This window comes from Gobio gobio, assembly GCF_949357685.1.
Source record: "Gobio gobio genome assembly, chromosome: 2".
Taxonomy (NCBI): Eukaryota; Metazoa; Chordata; class Actinopteri; order Cypriniformes; family Gobionidae; genus Gobio; species Gobio gobio.
Window position 1 is genome coordinate 55,916,064 of NC_137098.1, and position 20,307 is coordinate 55,936,370.

Below are 20,307 nucleotides of genomic sequence, written 5' to 3' on the forward strand. Positions count from 1 at the left end.
CTTCATTTCATTGTGGATTCTTTTGTAAACGTGGATTTGCAGAATGAGATTAAAAACGATGCTGCACCTTCTATATTGGATCCGACAGGAATGGTGCAACACACTTAAAAAATAAACAATTAAAAAAAATTTTTGACACGTGACAATATTGCATCGTTACAGAACGTTTGATATCTACTGATTATGTGTACATGTATAACTAAACATAATTAACAATAACTTATCACGCTGTCACAGGCTGGAGTATCCTTTGAATTTGAGGAGTTGTTGGTTCATTGTCCTGTGATTCGGGATCAGACACTGGGTTGAACATGTATGGGCCAGGGCTCCCAAAATCACTAGCCCGATGTCCCGGGGCTATTGTGTTTTCCAGTCGCTACCAAAATGTATCACCGGCCTGCCCAATGGGCTAGTGAAATAAAATTCCTTCACTCTCAATCACTCTTCCTTCAATTTTTCACTCTCTTGACTTGTTATTTGAAGGATAAATACAAATATTGCGGAAGTTTTGAACATGCTGATTTGTCTGCAGTGAAGTTTTGCTGATGCGCGTAGGCTACTTGGCTTGTGTGTGTGTGTGTGTGTGTGTGTGTTAGTGATGCGCGGGTGTAAAAAATAACATTCCAATTAATAGCGGGTGGATGAGAGATGAATCATTGTGTTTGTTTGATGAAGACATTTTGCGAGCCCTGTGGGCGAATCACTCCAGTTGCCGTTTTTCCACACATTTTCAAAACAATTCCCCACGTGTACTGACGGGGGAGTCGAAACTCATTATTATGCAAAACTGTTATCCAATCATAGCAGTGGGCGTTTACTTCCAAGTCTTCAAAGCTGCACGCCCATAAAAACAGAGCGTTTCAAGAGCTAGGCTCAAAACCAGGGTAGAAAATAGCCTATTACTTTTTCATTATGATGTTTTTGAATGTAAAAACCACACAAACATCATAAATTGACCTCAGACAACAATATAAATAAAATGTAAAAAAGCCAGTTCATGACCCTTTTATGGTATTTATCTGACAAAATTATTTGGCAAAAAAAAAGGCAGACTACAGCTACAGGTTTTATTTTACAATGTAAAAATAATGTATAGAAAATCAAAATACAGGAATAAGCACATTGACTACAACATAATCAGTTATTAATATTTCATAAATTCTTAGTACGACAACCTGGACAAAAATAATGTCCGTACAATTTGGCATGTTTCATTGCATTATCACAAATAAGCACTAATTTCACTTACAAAATCTTTAATATTTTTCTCATATAATATTTTGACAAAATATTTAAATAAAGGGTGAAGATGGCAATTTTCCTAGGCTTGACATCCTTTTGGCCACTACTGTATTTTAGCATTTGCAAGGTTACATACACTCCTAGAAAAACAGGTTAATTTGGGATTCTATATAGAATCCCAAATTAACCTATTTATATCTATATATTTTGAATATATTGACAAAAAGATTCTATATAGGGAGAAACTCTGTCTACTGACTTGTTTAAACATTACGGGAAGTGCGCTAGCCAGACAAGATTTAAACTTTGTCGGCAGAAGACCCAAGTTTGACTTGAAGATGAAAAACGTACCAAGTACAAGTACTCTTGCCATTCCTGATTTCTAACACACACTCACAGCGCTCAGCGTGGTCTTATGGCTATCAGAGCAGAAATGAAAACTGCTGCTCCTGTATGTTTTTTTGTTGTCTCCGGGCGTGTTCATATGTAAATTGAAAAAGCTTATTTTGTCCATTGGACCAAAAGATCTGAAAAAACACATACATTTACCAGCAGGTGTAAACGGAAATGTGTCTCCCTAATCTACTTGTGATGTGATCGACAGAAACGCATCTAAATATCAGATGTAAACAGGGCCTTAAAATATTTTTTTTTTGTTTTTTTTAAACCTTGCTATTCCAATGGGTAACATTGTTTATTGCATAATCATCAATGTATTTGGAACATCAATGTCTGTGCATGAGCACCGAACAGCCTAACCAATGTTCTGCCTACCGACTGCCTTGTGCCATTAATAAAAGCCTCCAGCACCAGCAGCCAATCAGGCAAGCCAACATATTAACGTTCCATGTGGGGCATGTGTAAGAGTGGCTGACAACACTCCCACACGCCAAATCTCATACCCCACACACACGCACACACACTGACCCAAATTGATCATTGCTATGGCAACCCCAAAGGTGGAGGAATGCATTTGTGCTTTGCAGGTTTCCTAATGCAGTTCATTCAACTGAAAAAAAGAGAAAAATAGCAGACTTGACCTGAGTATATGTCAGGGTTGTGCACCATTCAATTCCTTAAAGTGAACCGAGGTGACAAAACTGAACTGACGAATGCAAAAGAAAGAAATTCAAAAGTACTTGTATTTTTTGAATTAGCTACTAAAATTACTACCGCTCAAACATTTGGAGTCAAGAATGTCATGTTTTTGAAAGTAGTCTTTTGTGCTCATGAAGGCTGTATTTATGTGATCAAAAATACTCTAAAAACAGCAATTTAAAATAACTGTATTCAATTCAAATATATTTTAAAATGTAATTTTTCCTGTGATGCAAAGTTGCATTTTCAGCATCATTACTCCAGTGTCACATGATCCTTCAGAAATCATTCTAATATGCAGATTTGAAACATTTCTTCTTATTTTCATTAAAAAAAAAATGAAATTCATCAATCAAATTTAAATCCACACCAATGAATTGAAAGGAAAATGAATTTTTCACATGTTTTTGCTGGAAATCTGGATATGTAGGAATTCTATTCAGACTTTAAGTCAGCCTAACATGTATCTATGGAAGGATATCGCGGACAATTTTCAAAAGGAATTGCAAATGGTATTTGCAATTGCGTTTTCAATTTGTGGACGCATAATATGTGACACAATCCAAACGCAATTGCAAATCGCGCATTACCATTTGCATTTTCGTTTAGGCAAACGCACAACGACTGCCAAATTTCAAATGGAAAAGCAAAGTCTGTTTGCAATTGCATTTCCAATGTCTTGCAAGTTATGACCCTGCCATTTTGGAATAGCAATAGAAAATCACCTATTTGCTCTTTTATTTCCTCCGTGTCCTGCCACAACCTGCACAAAATTCAAATGGAATCGCAATCCCCTTTGCGTTTGCATTTCCGATGCCTAACACAGTCAACTGTAAATCAGGCTTGAGGGCGGGGTTTATTGATGTAGTCGGAAAGTAGGCCACGCCCTCAAGTGGTGGAAAACGGGGGATTTGGCTATTTTTGTAATAAAAAACAAGTTTAAACTCTTTAGTTCAAACAAAGTCAAAATGCAGAACTGATTGTATGTTCACCTGCAACCAGAAAAAAAAACAGCAAATAAGAAAAGTGACATGACTGCATTCGGTAGGCTATAGCCTATATCAGACGAATATCATCATATTGCACCCGACACAGTAAATTATCATGATGAGTTAAAATCAGAAAATCTATAGAAACTTGACATGATGTGAGTTGTGTGTTGTCCATACGATTCTGTGCTCAAGAGCCAAGCGATCAAAAAAGAAAAGAAAACTACATTAGTGACATTCAATCGCAGTTCATGTTCGTTTCGTAGCCTACCTCCTCTGATGATCTGATTTTCTTCTTCATTTCATTTTATTCAACATTATTATTTTCATCATATGTAGCCTATTCCTATTCATTGAACTATATTTGTATCTTTATTTTGACATTTAACAGATTTGACAGAACAGCTCAACAACAGAACCTGGATTCACACAAATTTTCACGCACCTGCAGCGTTTCTGACAACAGAGAAAAACTGAAATAATATATAATAAAGTAATATAAATAAAAAGCATAAAATAAATAAATACTAAATAGCCTATTTCTCACTTATTCTAAATAATTAATACATTAAGATGACAAAACGAAAAACTACTAAATCAGATTAATTCTTATAAAGAACCGGCATTTTTTTCTCATCAGATTAATTTAAAATTTTTCACTTTGAGGTCCGGTTATAAATTTATGTGTGTGCAGTGCACGCACACAGTGCTTACATCTACTGTGTTTATGTGAATACTCGACTTGGCATTTTGATATAGCCTATTTCTGTGTTTATTTGGCCGTTTGGGCACGCTTGTCCGTGTTGCGCTCGGAACACGCGCACAGAATCCTGTCAGTAATTCAGTTGTCTTTCGTGACTTATCGCGCTTTTATTATTTATTTTCGTCAACTGAAATCTACACGGATTATCATAAATACAACACATTTATTTATCACAAGGATCTCCGCGGCAAAACCGAAAGTAGCCTACCAGCTGGTGAAATCTTTCAAAATGTCTTTTTGCCCCAGGTTCAATAAAAGGATATGCCTATTTTAAAAGATTATAGGCCAATATTATATATTGAACTGATTTTTAAACCGAATTTAGCATATTTTGCTTTAACTATGCAGCAAAAAAATTTAATAAAAATAAAAACCTTAAAAAAAAAAATAAATAAATAAATATATATAGGCCTAGGCCTACACATTTTAAACCGTTTAACTGTATATTAATCTGTCAAAATTCTTACTTTTGGTCAACGGTTAAAGCATCCCTATCTTAATTGCTTCTTGACAATTTGCTTGCAACCAGAGCAGTCTTCTTTTGGTTTCTTTTTGTTTGGTTGGCAGGTGATAAATAGTCTATTTCCAGGTATTTGGCTTTGTTTGAAGTGCAAAAAACTACACAGTAGTTTTATGACATTTTTGTTGTTTTTGCTAAATAGACACATTGGATATTTCTCCCCATGTTCTTAGGAATGAATAATGATGAAAAAGTCCTTGGTTTTCCACCACTTGAGGGCGTGGCCTACTTTCCGACTACATCAATAAACCCCGCCCTCAAGCCTGATTGACAGTTGACTGTGTTAGGCATCGGAAATGCAAACGCAAAGGGGATTGCGATTCCATTTGAATTTTGTGCAGGTTGTGGCAGGACACGGAGGAAATAAAAGAGCAAATAGGTGATTTTCTATTGCTATTCCAAAATGGCAGGGTCATAACTTGCAAGACATTGGAAATGCAATTGCAAACAGACTTTGCTTTTCCATTTGAAATTTGGCAGTCATTGTGCGTTTGCGTAAACGAAAATGCAAATGGTAATGCGCGATTTGCAATTGCGTTTGGATTGTGTCACATATTATGCGTCCACAAATTGAAAACGCAATTGCAAATACCATTTGCAATTCCTTTTGAAAATTGTCCGCGAAATCCTTCCATATGTATCCACAAGGGATTTTCAATATATACTTTATGACAACAAAAACATAAGAATGTATACTTATTTAAAGTATATTCTTTTGAAAGTATACCCATGCTCCTCCTGGCATGTTTCATATGAACTTAGAGCTCAAAAACTCACCAAACGAGCCTAAACAGAAGCTTCTATCAAATCAAGACGAAAGATCAAATAAACTACAAGAAACATTGCTGCTTATACCAAAGTCTCCCTCCAGCACAGGTTATCTGGGTTTGCTTAAATAACACTGTTTTTTGATATGTAAAGGCTGGAACAGTGCCTTTGAAATGTGGGTCAGAGTATAACGCTAGCAGCAGCTGCCATCACAACTTTTCAAGTTGAAATCTGAGATGCATCTTGGTCTAAACGAACGCTCTATGTCCGTTTTCTCAGCCTCTTTGTTTGCAACGACACTTTATCAGTTCACTCCAAAGGGTCAAAGGTCATCTGATGTGGGAGTGTCTGCATGCATTTGATGGTATCGGGCTCCCTCGCTACGCTAATGTGCTTATGGACGATCACATTTAGATATGGTGTTTTGAAAGAAAATATGGAGGGAAAGCTCATTTACAAGCTAAAAGCTGTACTCACAAAAGATGATGTCATCCTTTAGACCTAGACGCACCTCCCCCACACTTCAATTGCAGTAGAAATGCTTGTGGAGCTAAGAAAACAAATATACGGGCGTTTCTTTACCTATGGTCACTTTTGGTCCCTAGAAATTAAACAGCCATAACCTTTTCAAACGCAAACATATTTATTTCAATGCACCACATTTTTTAACCCTAAACTGCCATGAACAAACGTCATTTGCACCACCTGATCATCTCATATCACCACTAATTCTACAGCCAATTCTTTTGTCAACAGCTAGCATTAAAGGAACACGGCACTATTTTTGAAAATAGGCTGATTTTCCAATTCCCCTAGAGTTATTAAACAGTTGAGTTTTACCGTTTTCAAATCCATTCAGCCGATCTCCGGGTCTGGCAGTAACACTTTTAGCATAGATCATTGAATCTGATTAGACCGTTAGCATCTCGCTCAAAAAAAAAATTCCTATTTAAAACTTGACTCTTCTGTATTTACATCGTGTACTAGAACTGACGAACACTGAAAAGTTGCGTAATAATCAAGGAACTTTGCTGCTGTACCAATAACTCTAGGGGAGTTGGAAAATGAGTCTATTTTCAAAAATAGTGGAGTGTTACTTTAAGTAAAAAAAAAAACATGATATATATATATATATATATATACACACACACACACACACACACACACACACACACACATATGTATGTATATAAATTATACATTATATTTAATACATATTTTATTGCACAGCATTTCCAACACAAAAGTGTGCAATTATATATATGGGACAAGGTGTGCCTGTGATTGAAGAAACACCCATGAGTTGTTTGTGTGAAGGATAGAGACCCAACAGACATGAGACAGAAAAAAAGATCATCTCAGGTCAGGAAGAAACTTTATGCCTGGATACCATGACGCTGACTGCTTTAAGCTTGGGGAAAAACATGATACTGAGAAAGCGAGAGAGAGTGAACAGGAAAAAATAAACAAAGATAGCAAGAGAGAGATAGAGAGCGTCTGTCTAGAGGAAAGAAGGGTGAGACGTGACTGAGTACAACAGAAAGTGAATGCAAGCAAACAAAGGTAAAAAGACCTACAAACATGCTAAAGAGCCACTGGGAGCCGCCCATCTCTTCTCTGAATGGCCTGCAGCCAGGGAGGATAAGCTGGGAGTTGGCGGTCAAGGCCGAAATACGGTGGCATATTAACCGCAGCATTCTTGATTGAAGGAAACAGTATGATGTTAGACTGAATAAACAGGAGTACATTACCGCGGCCCAACTGTTTTTCCGTTCATAAATCGCGCTCATCCCTCGATGACTCTAGCAGACCCGAAGGAAATGGAGTTGATCTCCACCGAGCTAGACAGCGTTCGAAACACACGGAGTAGAATGTATTTAAGCATCAAAAGTGTTTGGCGAGATGGCAACGAGGGAAATAGCCATTTGAAAATCAACACGCTAAATTAAACGTGGCTCGATCCAGTTCAATCTGTCCGTCTCCTTTAGTCAGGGAAAAGGTGTTTTGCTGGTGCTGGGAAGAGAAATTACGCTACTCGGTTCCAGTTAAAATGTATAAGTAAACACGTTCAAAAGTTAAAGGAAACCTATTCCACACTCTTAAAGTTTCCTTAAAATTTTATTTTTTATTTTTTCATGGCCATTATTAACCCTTTTATAATCAAACTGCCTGTTTTAGCCACTGTACCTTTAAGAATCCTGTATATAAATGACCTCTGTTAAGATACACTGACTGCATAGAGATACTAAGTCATAATTATGACAAAAGCAGAAATTATGACAGCCATAATTGACACAAAAAGTAAACATTTTAGAATAAAATGTATTACTCAAAATTATGACAAGTAGATTTTATAGAGATAAAATGTCAATTAAGACTGCAACAAAGTCACAATTGCTACAAAAATGTAACATTTCAGAATAAAATGGCATAGAGCTTTAATTATGATAAAAGTTAATAATGATAAAATATTAATGGCATACATGCAAGTCAAAATTCGCTGTATAATTACGACAAAAATGTATAATTTTCATTCAAAGGCACAATATGTAACTTTTGCCGCTAGAGGTCGCTTTTTCAAAACAAAGGCGTAGCTTTATGACGCCACGAATGAGCGTGGAATCATGAGAGTTGTTGTCTTCACCGCCACAGCCGACGGACTCAGGCAGAAATCATGTTCATGGATGAGCGAAAGTATTAAAGTTTTATTAATGTTGTATGTGGTATGAAGCAGGGCAGGCCAAGAGCTGTGGTAGCAAATGCTAATTAGAGAGACCTGTGATAAGACCAGCGAAGCTTCCGCTCTTTTCGTTGCGTATGTGGGGTAACGCAGTGCTGTTTTACATGGTTAAAACAATCATACTAAATACGTTTGAGTGTGTTGAAAGTTATAACGTTACTCTGTGCGTTCACTCAGTGTCTGGAATGAAAGACTTGTTGCAATTTGCAGTAATCTAGATCGATATTAGAATATCATATTAATAATACAAACAGGATGACTAAATGACTGTTGCTAAATGCCATGCAATTCATTTTAATATATTGTATGATGGAAAAAGCTCTCTCTGATTATGCTATCTAAGCCACTTGACAAAATATGTGTTGTCTCTGAGACGTGGTAAAACATGGTACTCATGGTAAATCAAGAAAACAAGCTTATTCAAACAATAAGACTAACCGTGTTGAGCTCTATGACAATGATCAGTTTTCTGTTGATAAACAGTTGCTCACCCACCCATCTAATAAAACATAATACCGTATATAAAAGCGCCTTTGATATTTCCATGGTTTCTATGGAAGTAAAACTGGAAATCGAGGGAAGCGCAGATATGATGTCAGCGACAGGCGACACAATGACATGGTCCGTAACACTTGTTAAAATATCTGATTTCTCTGGATTTAAACACTGTTCAAACAAATCAACAACATATACAACATTGTTCTAGTGGTTTTTGGATATTTTCATCTAAAAATATTACATATTGTACCTTCAATTTGCATATAATATCTAGTGTGTATAATATGATGATTATTTTAATATCATGATACAGATTTGAGGTGCAGTGCAAATCTACTTTGATTTTTACACTGGCAAGGCTTATGGATTGATAATACAAATTGCCCATGTGCATGTTTCAAGCGGAGTCAAAGTTGCAATAATTTGAACTCTTGACCTGCGCTTAACACCTAGATAGGGAGCTTGATGCTTCACTCCACAGAGTTCAATGCACCGGGTAATGTGGACAAAAGTCACGTCTACATAATACACACATTTTTTTTTACTCAAAACTGGCTCTATTTACTCTATATATGCACGTCTAGTATTGCTAGTGATTAATTAAATATCAGTTTAATTAATTACTTTCCTGTCACATCTTCACTATCCTGTGTCAAATAAAGGCAAAATATATATGTGTGTATACATACAAACACACACACACACACATAGGTATGCAGCCACCTGGCTTCATTCTGGCACTTGAAGCCCACTTTTCATGATACAATCAATTCCTGAAAGCTAAAAGTTTTCCACTGAATGCTATGAAATACATCACATTACAGAAGAAAACTGAAAACAGAATTAAATTTTGGCATATAGCGTCTAACTCGCTTACAGTTACCCATCTCAACACTTTGCCAAAAAAGCAACTGGTTCCAGAACAGTGCTTCTTGCGTGTAAACTCTGACAGTCACATGCATGTCTCTAATCACTCTTCCTGCTCTACGCAAATACTGCATGGATTTTATTAGCTGCACCCCGGATCCGCCAGCTAAAGCTACACAGGAGCTCATGCAGCCGAGGAAATGCTACATGCAGCCTGCAAGGGTCTACACATGTTCCACAGCCCCCTCTATCAAAACAACAATCAAAGACAGAAGTGCCGCCAAGCGTCGTCCGGGTTTGCCCAGGCCATCTGCTTCTAATGATTAAAAGTGCAACTGTCTCTCCACCCATTAAAGCCCAGATAATTCGCTTTGACATCAGCGTACCATATCGTCGACTGTCCAGTGTCACGTGTACCCAGTCGACATAAAAGAGTGAGGGTGAGGTCAAAGGGTGAGAACAAAGGCCTAAAAATCATTCCAGGCTGGCCGGTAGACCAGTATATATAGTGTAACGGAAGAAAAGTGTCAACCAGTAGATATATATATTATGATCTGATTTGTTATTTGACGTGATCTAAACAGGTAAAGACAATGAAAAACAGTTATTTTCAAGGCCTATATATCTGACCCTGGATCACAAAACCAGTCATAAGTCGCACAGGTATAGTATAGGATATTAAGTACCTTTCCTACCGTAAATATATATAAAAAAAATGCATTATTAGTAGTAATATACATTGCTAAGGACTTCATTTGGACAACTTTAAAGGCAATTTTCTCAATATTTCGATTTTTTTGCACCCTCAGATTCCAGATTTTCAAATAGTTGTATCTCAGTCAAATATTGTCATATCCTAACAAACCGTACATCAATGGGAAGCTTTCAGATGATGTATACATCTCAATTAAAAAAATTGACCCTTATGACTGGTTTTGTGGTCCAGAGTCATATATATATATATATATATATATATATATATATATATATATATATATATATATATATATATATATATATATATATATATATATATATATACACAGTATTAAATATACAGCTTTTAAGTCTAATAATAAAATATTTTTAAAGACTAATAATATATTCTGTCCATCAAGTTAATTGTGTAAAAGAAAAAAGAAATTAAATCAGATGAGATTAAGTACTTTTCATTCTCTGGATCATCCAAAAACTGTCTTTTTTTTTTTCTTTGTATGTTTGTTCATATAAGAACTATTTTTTTTTTTCATTGCATTTTTATCATTATAGAGATTTTGGTCATACCGCCCACCTCTACTCCAGGCTGTCACCTACTGTAGAGGTGAGAAAGAAGACAAAATATGAGAACAAAAGAGTTTCAAACACTGGACAGACGAATCACGTATGTAAGTGTAAGAGTTTGTGAGTGGGTGGAATGTTTGAAAAGACACAGATGGAAACAAAGCCCCACTTGACTGAATTATATGTAACACCACCAAATTTCATTGTACACTTCCACCCGACCCGATGAATAATGGAAAACGTCTGATCTGAGGTCAGTCCTAGAGGGGCCGTCTGGGAACTGCCTGACACACTGACTCGAGAACAAAGAGTCTGAGCAGCTCATGCCCTCATATCTGGGGTCATATGAGGAGTCTGACGTGGCCGAGAGCGCCATCTAGCGTCTGCTCTTGGATCTGCAACAGGCATTGTTCCTCATCTTGCTTAGGAGGATAAAAAAAACTGAAAACCATTTATTTCAGTTGAGTCCAGACACAAAGGACATCAACCGGGACAGGATCTAAGCTAGCAACATTACTGTAGGATATCAATTCTCAAAGTCTGCCAAAAAAGGAAAAGAACAGCAGCAGCACAAACTTGTGCTCACACACACATAGTACACACAAAGAGCAAGCAAGGTGCCGTATCGATCAACTGCTACATCACTGTTTGGCCAAGGTCCATTAAGTTTGTAGAACCCAAGGGCTATAGCAAACTTCCTCAAACACACACACACACACACACACACACATATCTATTATTCAGGATCCTGGAGCTCTAGTCCTAGTCAAAAAGCCTGCAGGATTCTTTTTGGAATTTCTCTCATTATTTGGAACCAATATTAAAATGATCCTATTGGGAATTTGATGGGAATCAAATCAGATTCCCTAGGATAAACTGGAATTTTTTAACATATGTTTTATCAGAAACCTACTCCTACAGTATTGGAATAATCTCTACTGGATGGCTAAAAAGGAAATCAATTGCCGTTTTTAAATCCCGAAAGATTTCCTTTAACCCTCTGGTGCTCTTCGGTCATTTCTGACCGGAAAATGTTCTGTTTTGAAATGTTAAAAATCACAGCTTCATCGGAATGATATGAAACTTGGTGACTTTTCTTGCATTAGGTATGTAAACACACAAAAAAATTGGGGTCATGATTCGAGCATGCTAATTGGTCGTAAAAAAAAAAGTAGCGTTCATTGTCATAAAGGACCGACCATAGGAAATGAATGGGAAATCGGCAAAAACACAAAAATTCTCAGAATGTTTGTTTGTACAATCTACAAATCGGCCACAATGCTGAAAAAAAAAGTACACAGCAGTAAAGGGGTGACACTCTAAAACATCAAGAGTGTGATATTGACACATCCACTCACACACACACGCACACTTATACACACACACACCTATGAAAAACTGAGCCCATGAACCACATTTTGGAATTTTTTAAAATCACAGCTTCATCTGAAAAATATGAAACTTGGTGACTTTTCCAGCATTACGTATGTTAACAAAAAAAAAATTGAGGGCATGATTCGAGTATGCTAAGTGGTCGTCAAAAATTACTCCCACTTGTGCTCTTCGGTCTTAAATGACCGACCATAGGAAATTAATGGGAAATCGACAAAAACACAAAAATTCTCTGAATATTTGTTTGTACAATCTACAAATCGGCCACAATGCTGAAAAGAAGTACACAGCAGTAAAGGGGTGACACTCTAAAACATCAAGAGTGTGATATTGACACATCCACTCACACACACACATACGCACACTTATACACACACACACTCACCTACGAAAAACTGAACCTATGAACCATATTTGGAATTTTAAAAATTCATCAGCTTCATCAGAATGATATGAAACTTTGTGACTTTTCTAGCATTAGGTATGTAAACAAAAAAAAATTGAGGGCATGATTCGAGCATGCTAAGTGGTCGTAAAAAAAATACTCCCACTTGTGCTCTTCGGTCAAAAATTACACGATAGGAAATGAATGGGAAATCTTCAAAAACACAAATTCACAGAAAAAAATCTATATTTCTAACAAAAAAAATCTAAAACTTTATAATAAATAGTCTTTGAGATTTTTTAAATATATATTCAAATCCATCAACAAAAAAAAATCATTAAATGTGTTCAAAACAGAACTAGGGAATTCTCAAGCCTCTTCATAGAGACCTCTAGTTATGACACCCATGGTTGCATGATTTCTCAAATCATTCCAAAAGAGGGTGCTGATCTGCCTTCAAAAAAATGTATTTTGAAGGCCTGGTCTCTATTTTAACCTTAAATACTGCAATAATAAAAAACATTCCAAAAAAAATTGTGTATACTTTTCAATGGCAAAAATAGACCATACTTATTGCATAAATATTAAAAAATACCATCAAATCCACTCAAAATACAAAATTAAAAAGAAAAAATATTATTGAAGAAAAATAAATTGCATTGGTTTTACTGGGGTGGAGGAAGTTTAATTTTTAGGTGTCCGGTCACTTATGACCGGGAAGACAACCAATGCAACCCCTAAAGTTAACGAAGAGCACCAGAGGGTTAAATGTCCTACTGCTCTGCAAAAGCACCCCTCAGTAACTACACCAATACTGGGGCTAAGAAACGTTTTATTTATTTTATATTAATTTTCACATTCTGAGCATCAGAGTACAGTTAAGACAAAGGCTCTCTTCAAAGTCCAAGACATTTGATTATATGTCTTAACATGTGCAGTAGTTACTACATTTTGTCTTTGTTGTGCAGTAAAGCCAGGGTCCAAAATGAACACTCACCCAGGGCAAATCCAAATAAATGAAAGACTTTGCAACATGGTTGCAGCAGACACGGTTTAATTCAGAATGATAGTCTAATCCATGCTGATGTAAATTATGTGAATGACTCAAATCAAAGTCCTATAAACCATCTAAAAAAGAAAACATCTGTCCTGACTCTTTTCTCAGTGGAAGATTTACCAGCAGACGTTTATCTATGATGCCTAAAGGCTGTTTTTCTCCAGAACACCATGTGGAGACACACATGTGGAATGTTCCTCACATTAAGCCACCAAAACAAAAATATGAAAAACAAAATAATGTGTCTTCACGTTTACGTGAGAGGAGACAGAAAAAGGCTCATTTTGTATATGATGCTGCGTGTGACAAAACAACCTTCAAGACCGCTTGCTACACATATCGAGAGAAAAAGCTAACTAATCCTATTGTCATATGTGCAACAATATACTTTTTCAAAAAAACACAAAAAAAACAAAGATTTGTTCTCAATTCACCTGTCAGTAGCCAATGTAGCAAAAAAACTCCCCAATTGGTTATTATAATAGTTTTGTGAATAGTTTTTTAACAGATCCAGTTATTCATGTGCTTCTCTTACAGGAAAATACCAGCGCAAAACATACTGTACCTAAAATCGCATGAGCCTTGCAAGAACTCGATAGACAAATCATAATTTAGTTATATTTCAGCATAAACACACATTGCTAGACAGGTAGTGAACATAATCTAGCTAATATTTATAATGAATTGACAGCTTAAATTTTGCAGGGATGTGTAACAAAGTATTTTTGATAAATGTATTTTAAACGGCATAAAAACAACTGTCAACAAGATATCGTTACAGCTGTTACTGACATATAACAATGTTTTACAACAGAAGCACGTCATGTCACCAGAAATTTATAAATTATTTATTTTAATGATACATTGTTACATGCTATATTTTAGTTCAATATTTTTTTCATTTAATGTTTTGTATTTTTAGAGGATTTTATGGTACTAAATTATATTTATGGAATAGTTATCATCCATTTATTACCTGTTATTCAAAAATCTTGAATGCTTTGGAGCACAGACTTAAGTTTAGTCTCTTTTTAAAGAATACACTTGGTAGATTACTGCTGAAGTGAAACAAAAAAAAGTGATACAAAAAAAAAGTTGATTATTATGAAAAAAAATCATATTTTTAAATTGTATGAAATTTTTATTTTCCAAAACATGTTTTACTTTTTACTAAATCTAAACAAGTTGTGTTCCAAAATTGAGGTTGATATCTTTCAGTAAGATTTTGCTTCACCACAGCACCAAATGTTTCCACTAGCTGAAATTCAGTTCCCAAACATTTGCAAAGTGGTAATTTTTGACTGCGAAAAATACAAGTGTGACTATTTTTTCAGGACCATTTAACCTTTTCAAATCATGTCTTTTGTGTTCACATTTCAAATTTCAAATTTTAAACCTGGTCCTTTCCAATTTCCTGATTTTGTTTTTGGAAATGTAATTTACACAAAACTTGTAATATATTTTTTTCCTATGTTTATTCCAGTAATAAACTGGAGAAGTTTCACAGTGATATCTTCTCATTTTAAAAAATTCCCTATTTCACCTGTAGTGTCTCGCCTTAAGTATCGGAATTAAAAAGTGTAAATATGAGGTGATAAATAGGCCCTATTCCTATATACACATCACAATGAAAAAGTGAGAGAACTGCAGTCTTAGGATCAGAAAGTCTCCAAAACTATGATCACATGCCATCTACAGTACATACATAACCGTACCAAATCTCTCTATAACTAACGTCTATCTGAAAATAAACCACACACAACATAGGAAACAGACATTCGATTAAAATAACACACATCTGTAAGTTCAATACCTCTGTTTGTTCTGTGGCAGAGATTTGGAGTCCACGGCAACCATCTTTGACACAAAGACAATTACAGGCGCCTTCTCATCAGCCGAACAATCTATGAATGCTACAGGAGACAAACACAAAGAGCAAACAGATTAAAAAGACAGTCATATTTGATGCTAGCAACACTAGTGTAATTGTACAATTCGGACTTTGAACCCAATATGGATGGGACACGGTGTGGTCTTTTTATATGAATACGAAATCAAACTAAATTTCACACCCAAGCACCATCAGAAATGACTTTAAAGCGTGATATTACAATCCGTAAGCCAGAATTGAGGAGCGCTTTGCTTTTTAATGCATGAGCTCAAAGAAACCTCAGCCGGAGGCCACACGATATTAAAAGCATCCTGCTATTTCACAAACTCTTGTCGCAATTGTGTGAAGGCTGGAAAAACAAACACCCTCTGGCAACTTTTAACACAGACGGCTACAAAAGTCGGTTAATAAACTACTGGTTCTTCAATGCAGCACTATAGATTTCACAAAGAAACTTATCAAGAACCCACTTTCAGCTGTATGGGGTTCTTGAGCAGCTATTTGGTTCTTTGTAGATTTAAAAAAAAAAAAGTTATTTTCATTAAAGGTTCCTCAGATGCTGAATTTGACTTCAGCAGAACCAAAGTAGTGGCCAAAGGTGATGTCTGGAGAGAATTTTTGTTTTAATAAACCATCAAAATATGAGGAAAATATTTGATTTACATTTTTAAATATTTTAATTATGAGGGAAGAACAAAACACTAAACTTAAGGTTAAGGTATTATTTTGCAAAAAGTCAAACTAGAGTTACAGGTTTTATTTTACCATGCAAAACAAAAATGCTTAGCAAAACGGAACGAAAAAGCATACATTGACTACAACATAATCGGTTGTTAATATTTCGTTGGTTCTCTCTTTTTTTTTTGCATTTGTTCATAATTTCTTTTTTGACAGCCTGGACAAAAATTATGTCTGCACAATTTGCCATGTTTCATTGCGTTATCACAAATAAGACTCAAGTACAACTACGCAATATGCGTACAAAATATTTAACACATTTTAAAAAATATTTTAATAAAGGGTGATGATATCAATCAAATTTTTTATTTATTTATTTTTATTTATTTGTTCTGCACGGATATCAAATGGATACAGTACAAGGGGTGGAACGAAACCCAATTGGGTTTATACAGAGTTCCACTCCACTTACACGAAAAAACAAAAAAGACACGCAGACAAATAAGTAGAATAAAAATAAAAAAGGGTGAAAAACACATTTTCAGAAGCCTGATTATCCTTTTAACTTAAAGTTACAGATGTTGAAAGGTGATGGTAAAGGAGGATCAAAAGTGAAGAGCATCATATGAAGAATACTGCAGGAAACTATAACAAAAGTCTGTCATAGTAAAATCAAAAGGTCTTTCAACTGTTTTTTAAAGACGAATAAAGACGACATAGATCTTAAGGACAAACTTAATTTACTCCATAATTGAGGACCCCTAAAACTGAGGTCAGTTTTATGACCTGAAGTTCTAGAGAACGGTAAAACAAGATTTATTTCTCTATGCCTTGTTTGATGGATATGAGTATCTGAAATAAAACTAAAAAAGTGTTGTAATGTTGGTGGAAGGTCTTCTCTCTTGTAAATAAACTTATGAATAAATATGCATGATAAATAAACATTGACTTTCTCAATTGGAAGAATCTTGAATCTAATAAATAGAGGTGCAGAAGGAGCATATTTAGAAGAGTAGGAAATCATACGCAAGAACTTCTTCCGAATTTTTGAAATTCTTGCGAGATACGTGGGAAAAGTAGCACCCCAGACAATGTTGCAATAATTCATAAAGGGGAATAAAAAGCTATAGTAAAGCGTTAAATGAGCAGATGAGTGAATTGAAGGTAAAACAATTCTTAGAATATTTAACATTTTAGAGGATCTTGTACAAACTAGATCAACATGTTTGGACCAAGTTAAACCTTCATCAATCAGGACACCGAGAAATTTTGTTGAAGCCACTTGAATAACTGGAGCTCCATCAATTTCTATACAAGCATGTTCTTTAGGATAGAATTTATTAATATTGTGAAATATCATAAAATTACTTTTTTTGACATTGAGCATTAGCTTGTTAGTGCGAAACCAATTTGATAATATTTTTTACTCGTCATTAACATGTTTGAACAGGGTGACAAAATCCTCGTGCACTGCGATGAGATTGGTGTCATCAGCGAATAATAAGGGTAGGAAATGATTACAACAAAGGAATAAATCATTAATATAAATTAGAAACAATAAAGGACCCAAAATAGAACCCTGAGGAACCCCAAATGAAATTTTAGAAGTTTTAGAAAAGAAACCATTGAGGTAAACAAATTGTTCTCTATTAATAAAGTAATTGTGGAATCAAACTAAGGCAGTACCCTCCACTCCATATCTATTGAGCTTAGAAATCAAAATATCATGTGAAACAGTATCAAAAGCTTTACTTAAATCGAGAAAAACACAGAGAGCAAATTTTTTATTATCCAGGGCATTTGATATATAATTTACAAGCTGTATTAATGCATGTTCTGTTGAATGTTTTTTCCGAAACCCGTATTGGTGTTTATATATGTTATTAACAATTAAATGTTTGTTTAAATGAATCATGCAAAGTGATTTACTAAGGTTTGCGCTTGTCAATTTACAGGCATTTGCGCTATTATTATTAATGTACACTAAGAAATTTGTGAGCAATTTGTGTGAAATGGAATGTTTTCAGCAAATAATGACTTTAATTTCTTCTTTTGTATAGAAAAAAATATCAGAAAGAACATTAGTAAATGAGGACAGAGTATTCTAAGGAGGTGTGGTCGCATTTCGCAAACTTTTGTGGAGATTTTGTCAAAAATGTATGAAGCATGGCTCACTCAGGAGTCAATTTCAAATAAAGCCGCTTTCTGTTGGCAGATGTGACAAATTCGTATGGCATACACAAGATTCGATTGACAGCAAAAAAATAAAGATGGAAAGCAACTTGAACATTCAGCCAAGCATCTTTAGTATTCCACAGAAGGAGGAAGATTATATGGTTTTGGAAGGACATTAGGGCAAGTAAATGATGACAGCCTTTTAATTTCTGGGTGAAATATTGCCTTTCAAAGAAGAGGCAATGCAACAAAATCCCACTGAACCATTGTACAGCTTAAAAAAGCCACAAGCCAAAAGTGGAGCTGTTCCATCCAAATACAGTTCATAGAGCAGTGCGCAGACAGGTGCTGTAGACCTAGGAAGTTTCCAGAGAGCAGGAAGTGCTAGAAAAGATCTGAGGGTGCCGTTTCGAGAGTGAAGAGCACATGCGTGCAATAGGAGTGTGAGTTTTAAAAAACGCTGTATCCACAGATGGAGTCTGCTGTGTGAATCACATCCTCTGCTTACAGGTTCTCTGCTGTAGCCGTTAACACGCACTCACCTTTTTTTAGCTCCTGTGTTTTCTCGGGCAGAGAGTCGAACCGGCGCACTCCCACGCTCATCAGCTTTTCCACTCTCTCAGCCGAGATCTCAGCTGGGCTGGGCAGCTTTTCACACACCATTGCTGAGTAACACAGTTAAAGTGAATACACATTCGACTGGCACTTTCCACAAATAGGGAACAAAATATGGCCTGAAAGGTGTGTGTGTGTGTTATTTTTTTTAAAACAAATGTCAGTGATGGTGCTTAAACGGGGTGCTTAAAGGTCCCATGGCATGGCATTTTTCTATTATTTTATAATGTTTCCTGAGGTGTACTTATATTGTTAGTATGATTTTTACATCATAAAATGTCATAATTTAGAAATAAAAGGCATTTTTTCTATACTGCTGTTTGCCCTGTGGCTGAAGGCCCTGTTACAAGAGGCGTGTCTGCTGTGAGACTTCAGTAAAAACGCCCACTGTTGTGATTGGCTGACATCTTTGCATTTGATATGAGCGGAGGGGGCGTGGTTTAACGAGGTCTACGAGGCACGAGCAGGCACGAGCTGCTGCCAGAGAGATGGATGGACCGGAGTTCACTTCACATCGGTTCTGTCAGTCTCAGTTCAGTGAACTGTTTTAGTTACAGCATATACTTCAGGTTATTAGTCTATTTCTAGTCGGAGGGGCTGTCACTCATGTCAGAAAGTTAGTAACTTTAGTAAATTATGGATCAGCGCTGACTGGAGACGCGAACCGTTTAGAATGATTCAGTCCGATTTGGTGAACTGATTCGGTTCACTAAAAAGAACCGGTTCAAAAGAAAGGTCGTTCGCGAACCGGACATTAATAATGTACCAGAGACTGAGCTCAGCGATTGCTAACAAAGTTATTTATAGTAACTACTGAGTTATGAGAGCGCTGTCAGTCAGCGCGAGTTTATTGTGTTTGTATCTGAGAGTTCTGAATAAACACGAGTCCCAGTCACGCCGAGTCCGTCTTCATCATTATTACCAACTTTGTAACACATGCAACGTACCATTACAGCTGTCGAGATGAACGAGTTATGAGTAAGTGTTGATAATACCATTATTTTTAGATATGTTCCTATCATATGGAAAGCGTCAGTGACGCGCATTGAGTACACAGCGCAAACAAAGACACAACAGCAGTAATCGAATGTAATCCAGTTTATTGTGGGAATAGCTGGCTAGCCTAGCCCAGATATCCTCACGCTTAACGTACCCCCCTTCTGCTTAATCTCGCGCCGCGTTTGGTGCCTCCGCTGTGGGCCAGATGCAGTACTGGGGGTCGGTGATGTTGAGCCTCGGCGTGTGTAAGGTTTATCTCTAAAGATGTTACTCTGCTGATGATGAGCAGAAACGACTGTATGCACATTGTAGAACAGATAGACGCGACGAGGACGTACAAAAACACTGA

At 36.1% G+C, this 20,307-nt stretch overlaps 1 protein-coding gene across 1 annotated transcript in view; it reads right to left on the bottom strand.

Annotated features, from left to right (window-relative positions):
* Positions 1–20,307, bottom strand: part of efl1 (elongation factor like GTPase 1) — a 158,346-nt gene that overhangs the window by 114,966 nt on the left and 23,073 nt on the right. Inside the window, exons 11-12 of the mRNA XM_079802056.1 lie at positions 18,887–19,009; positions 15,414–15,513 (exon numbers count right to left, since the gene is read on the bottom strand). Coding sequence (XP_079658182.1) covers positions 15,414–15,513; positions 18,887–19,009 — 223 coding nt within the window. The remainder of the gene's footprint in view (positions 1–15,413; positions 15,514–18,886; positions 19,010–20,307) is intronic.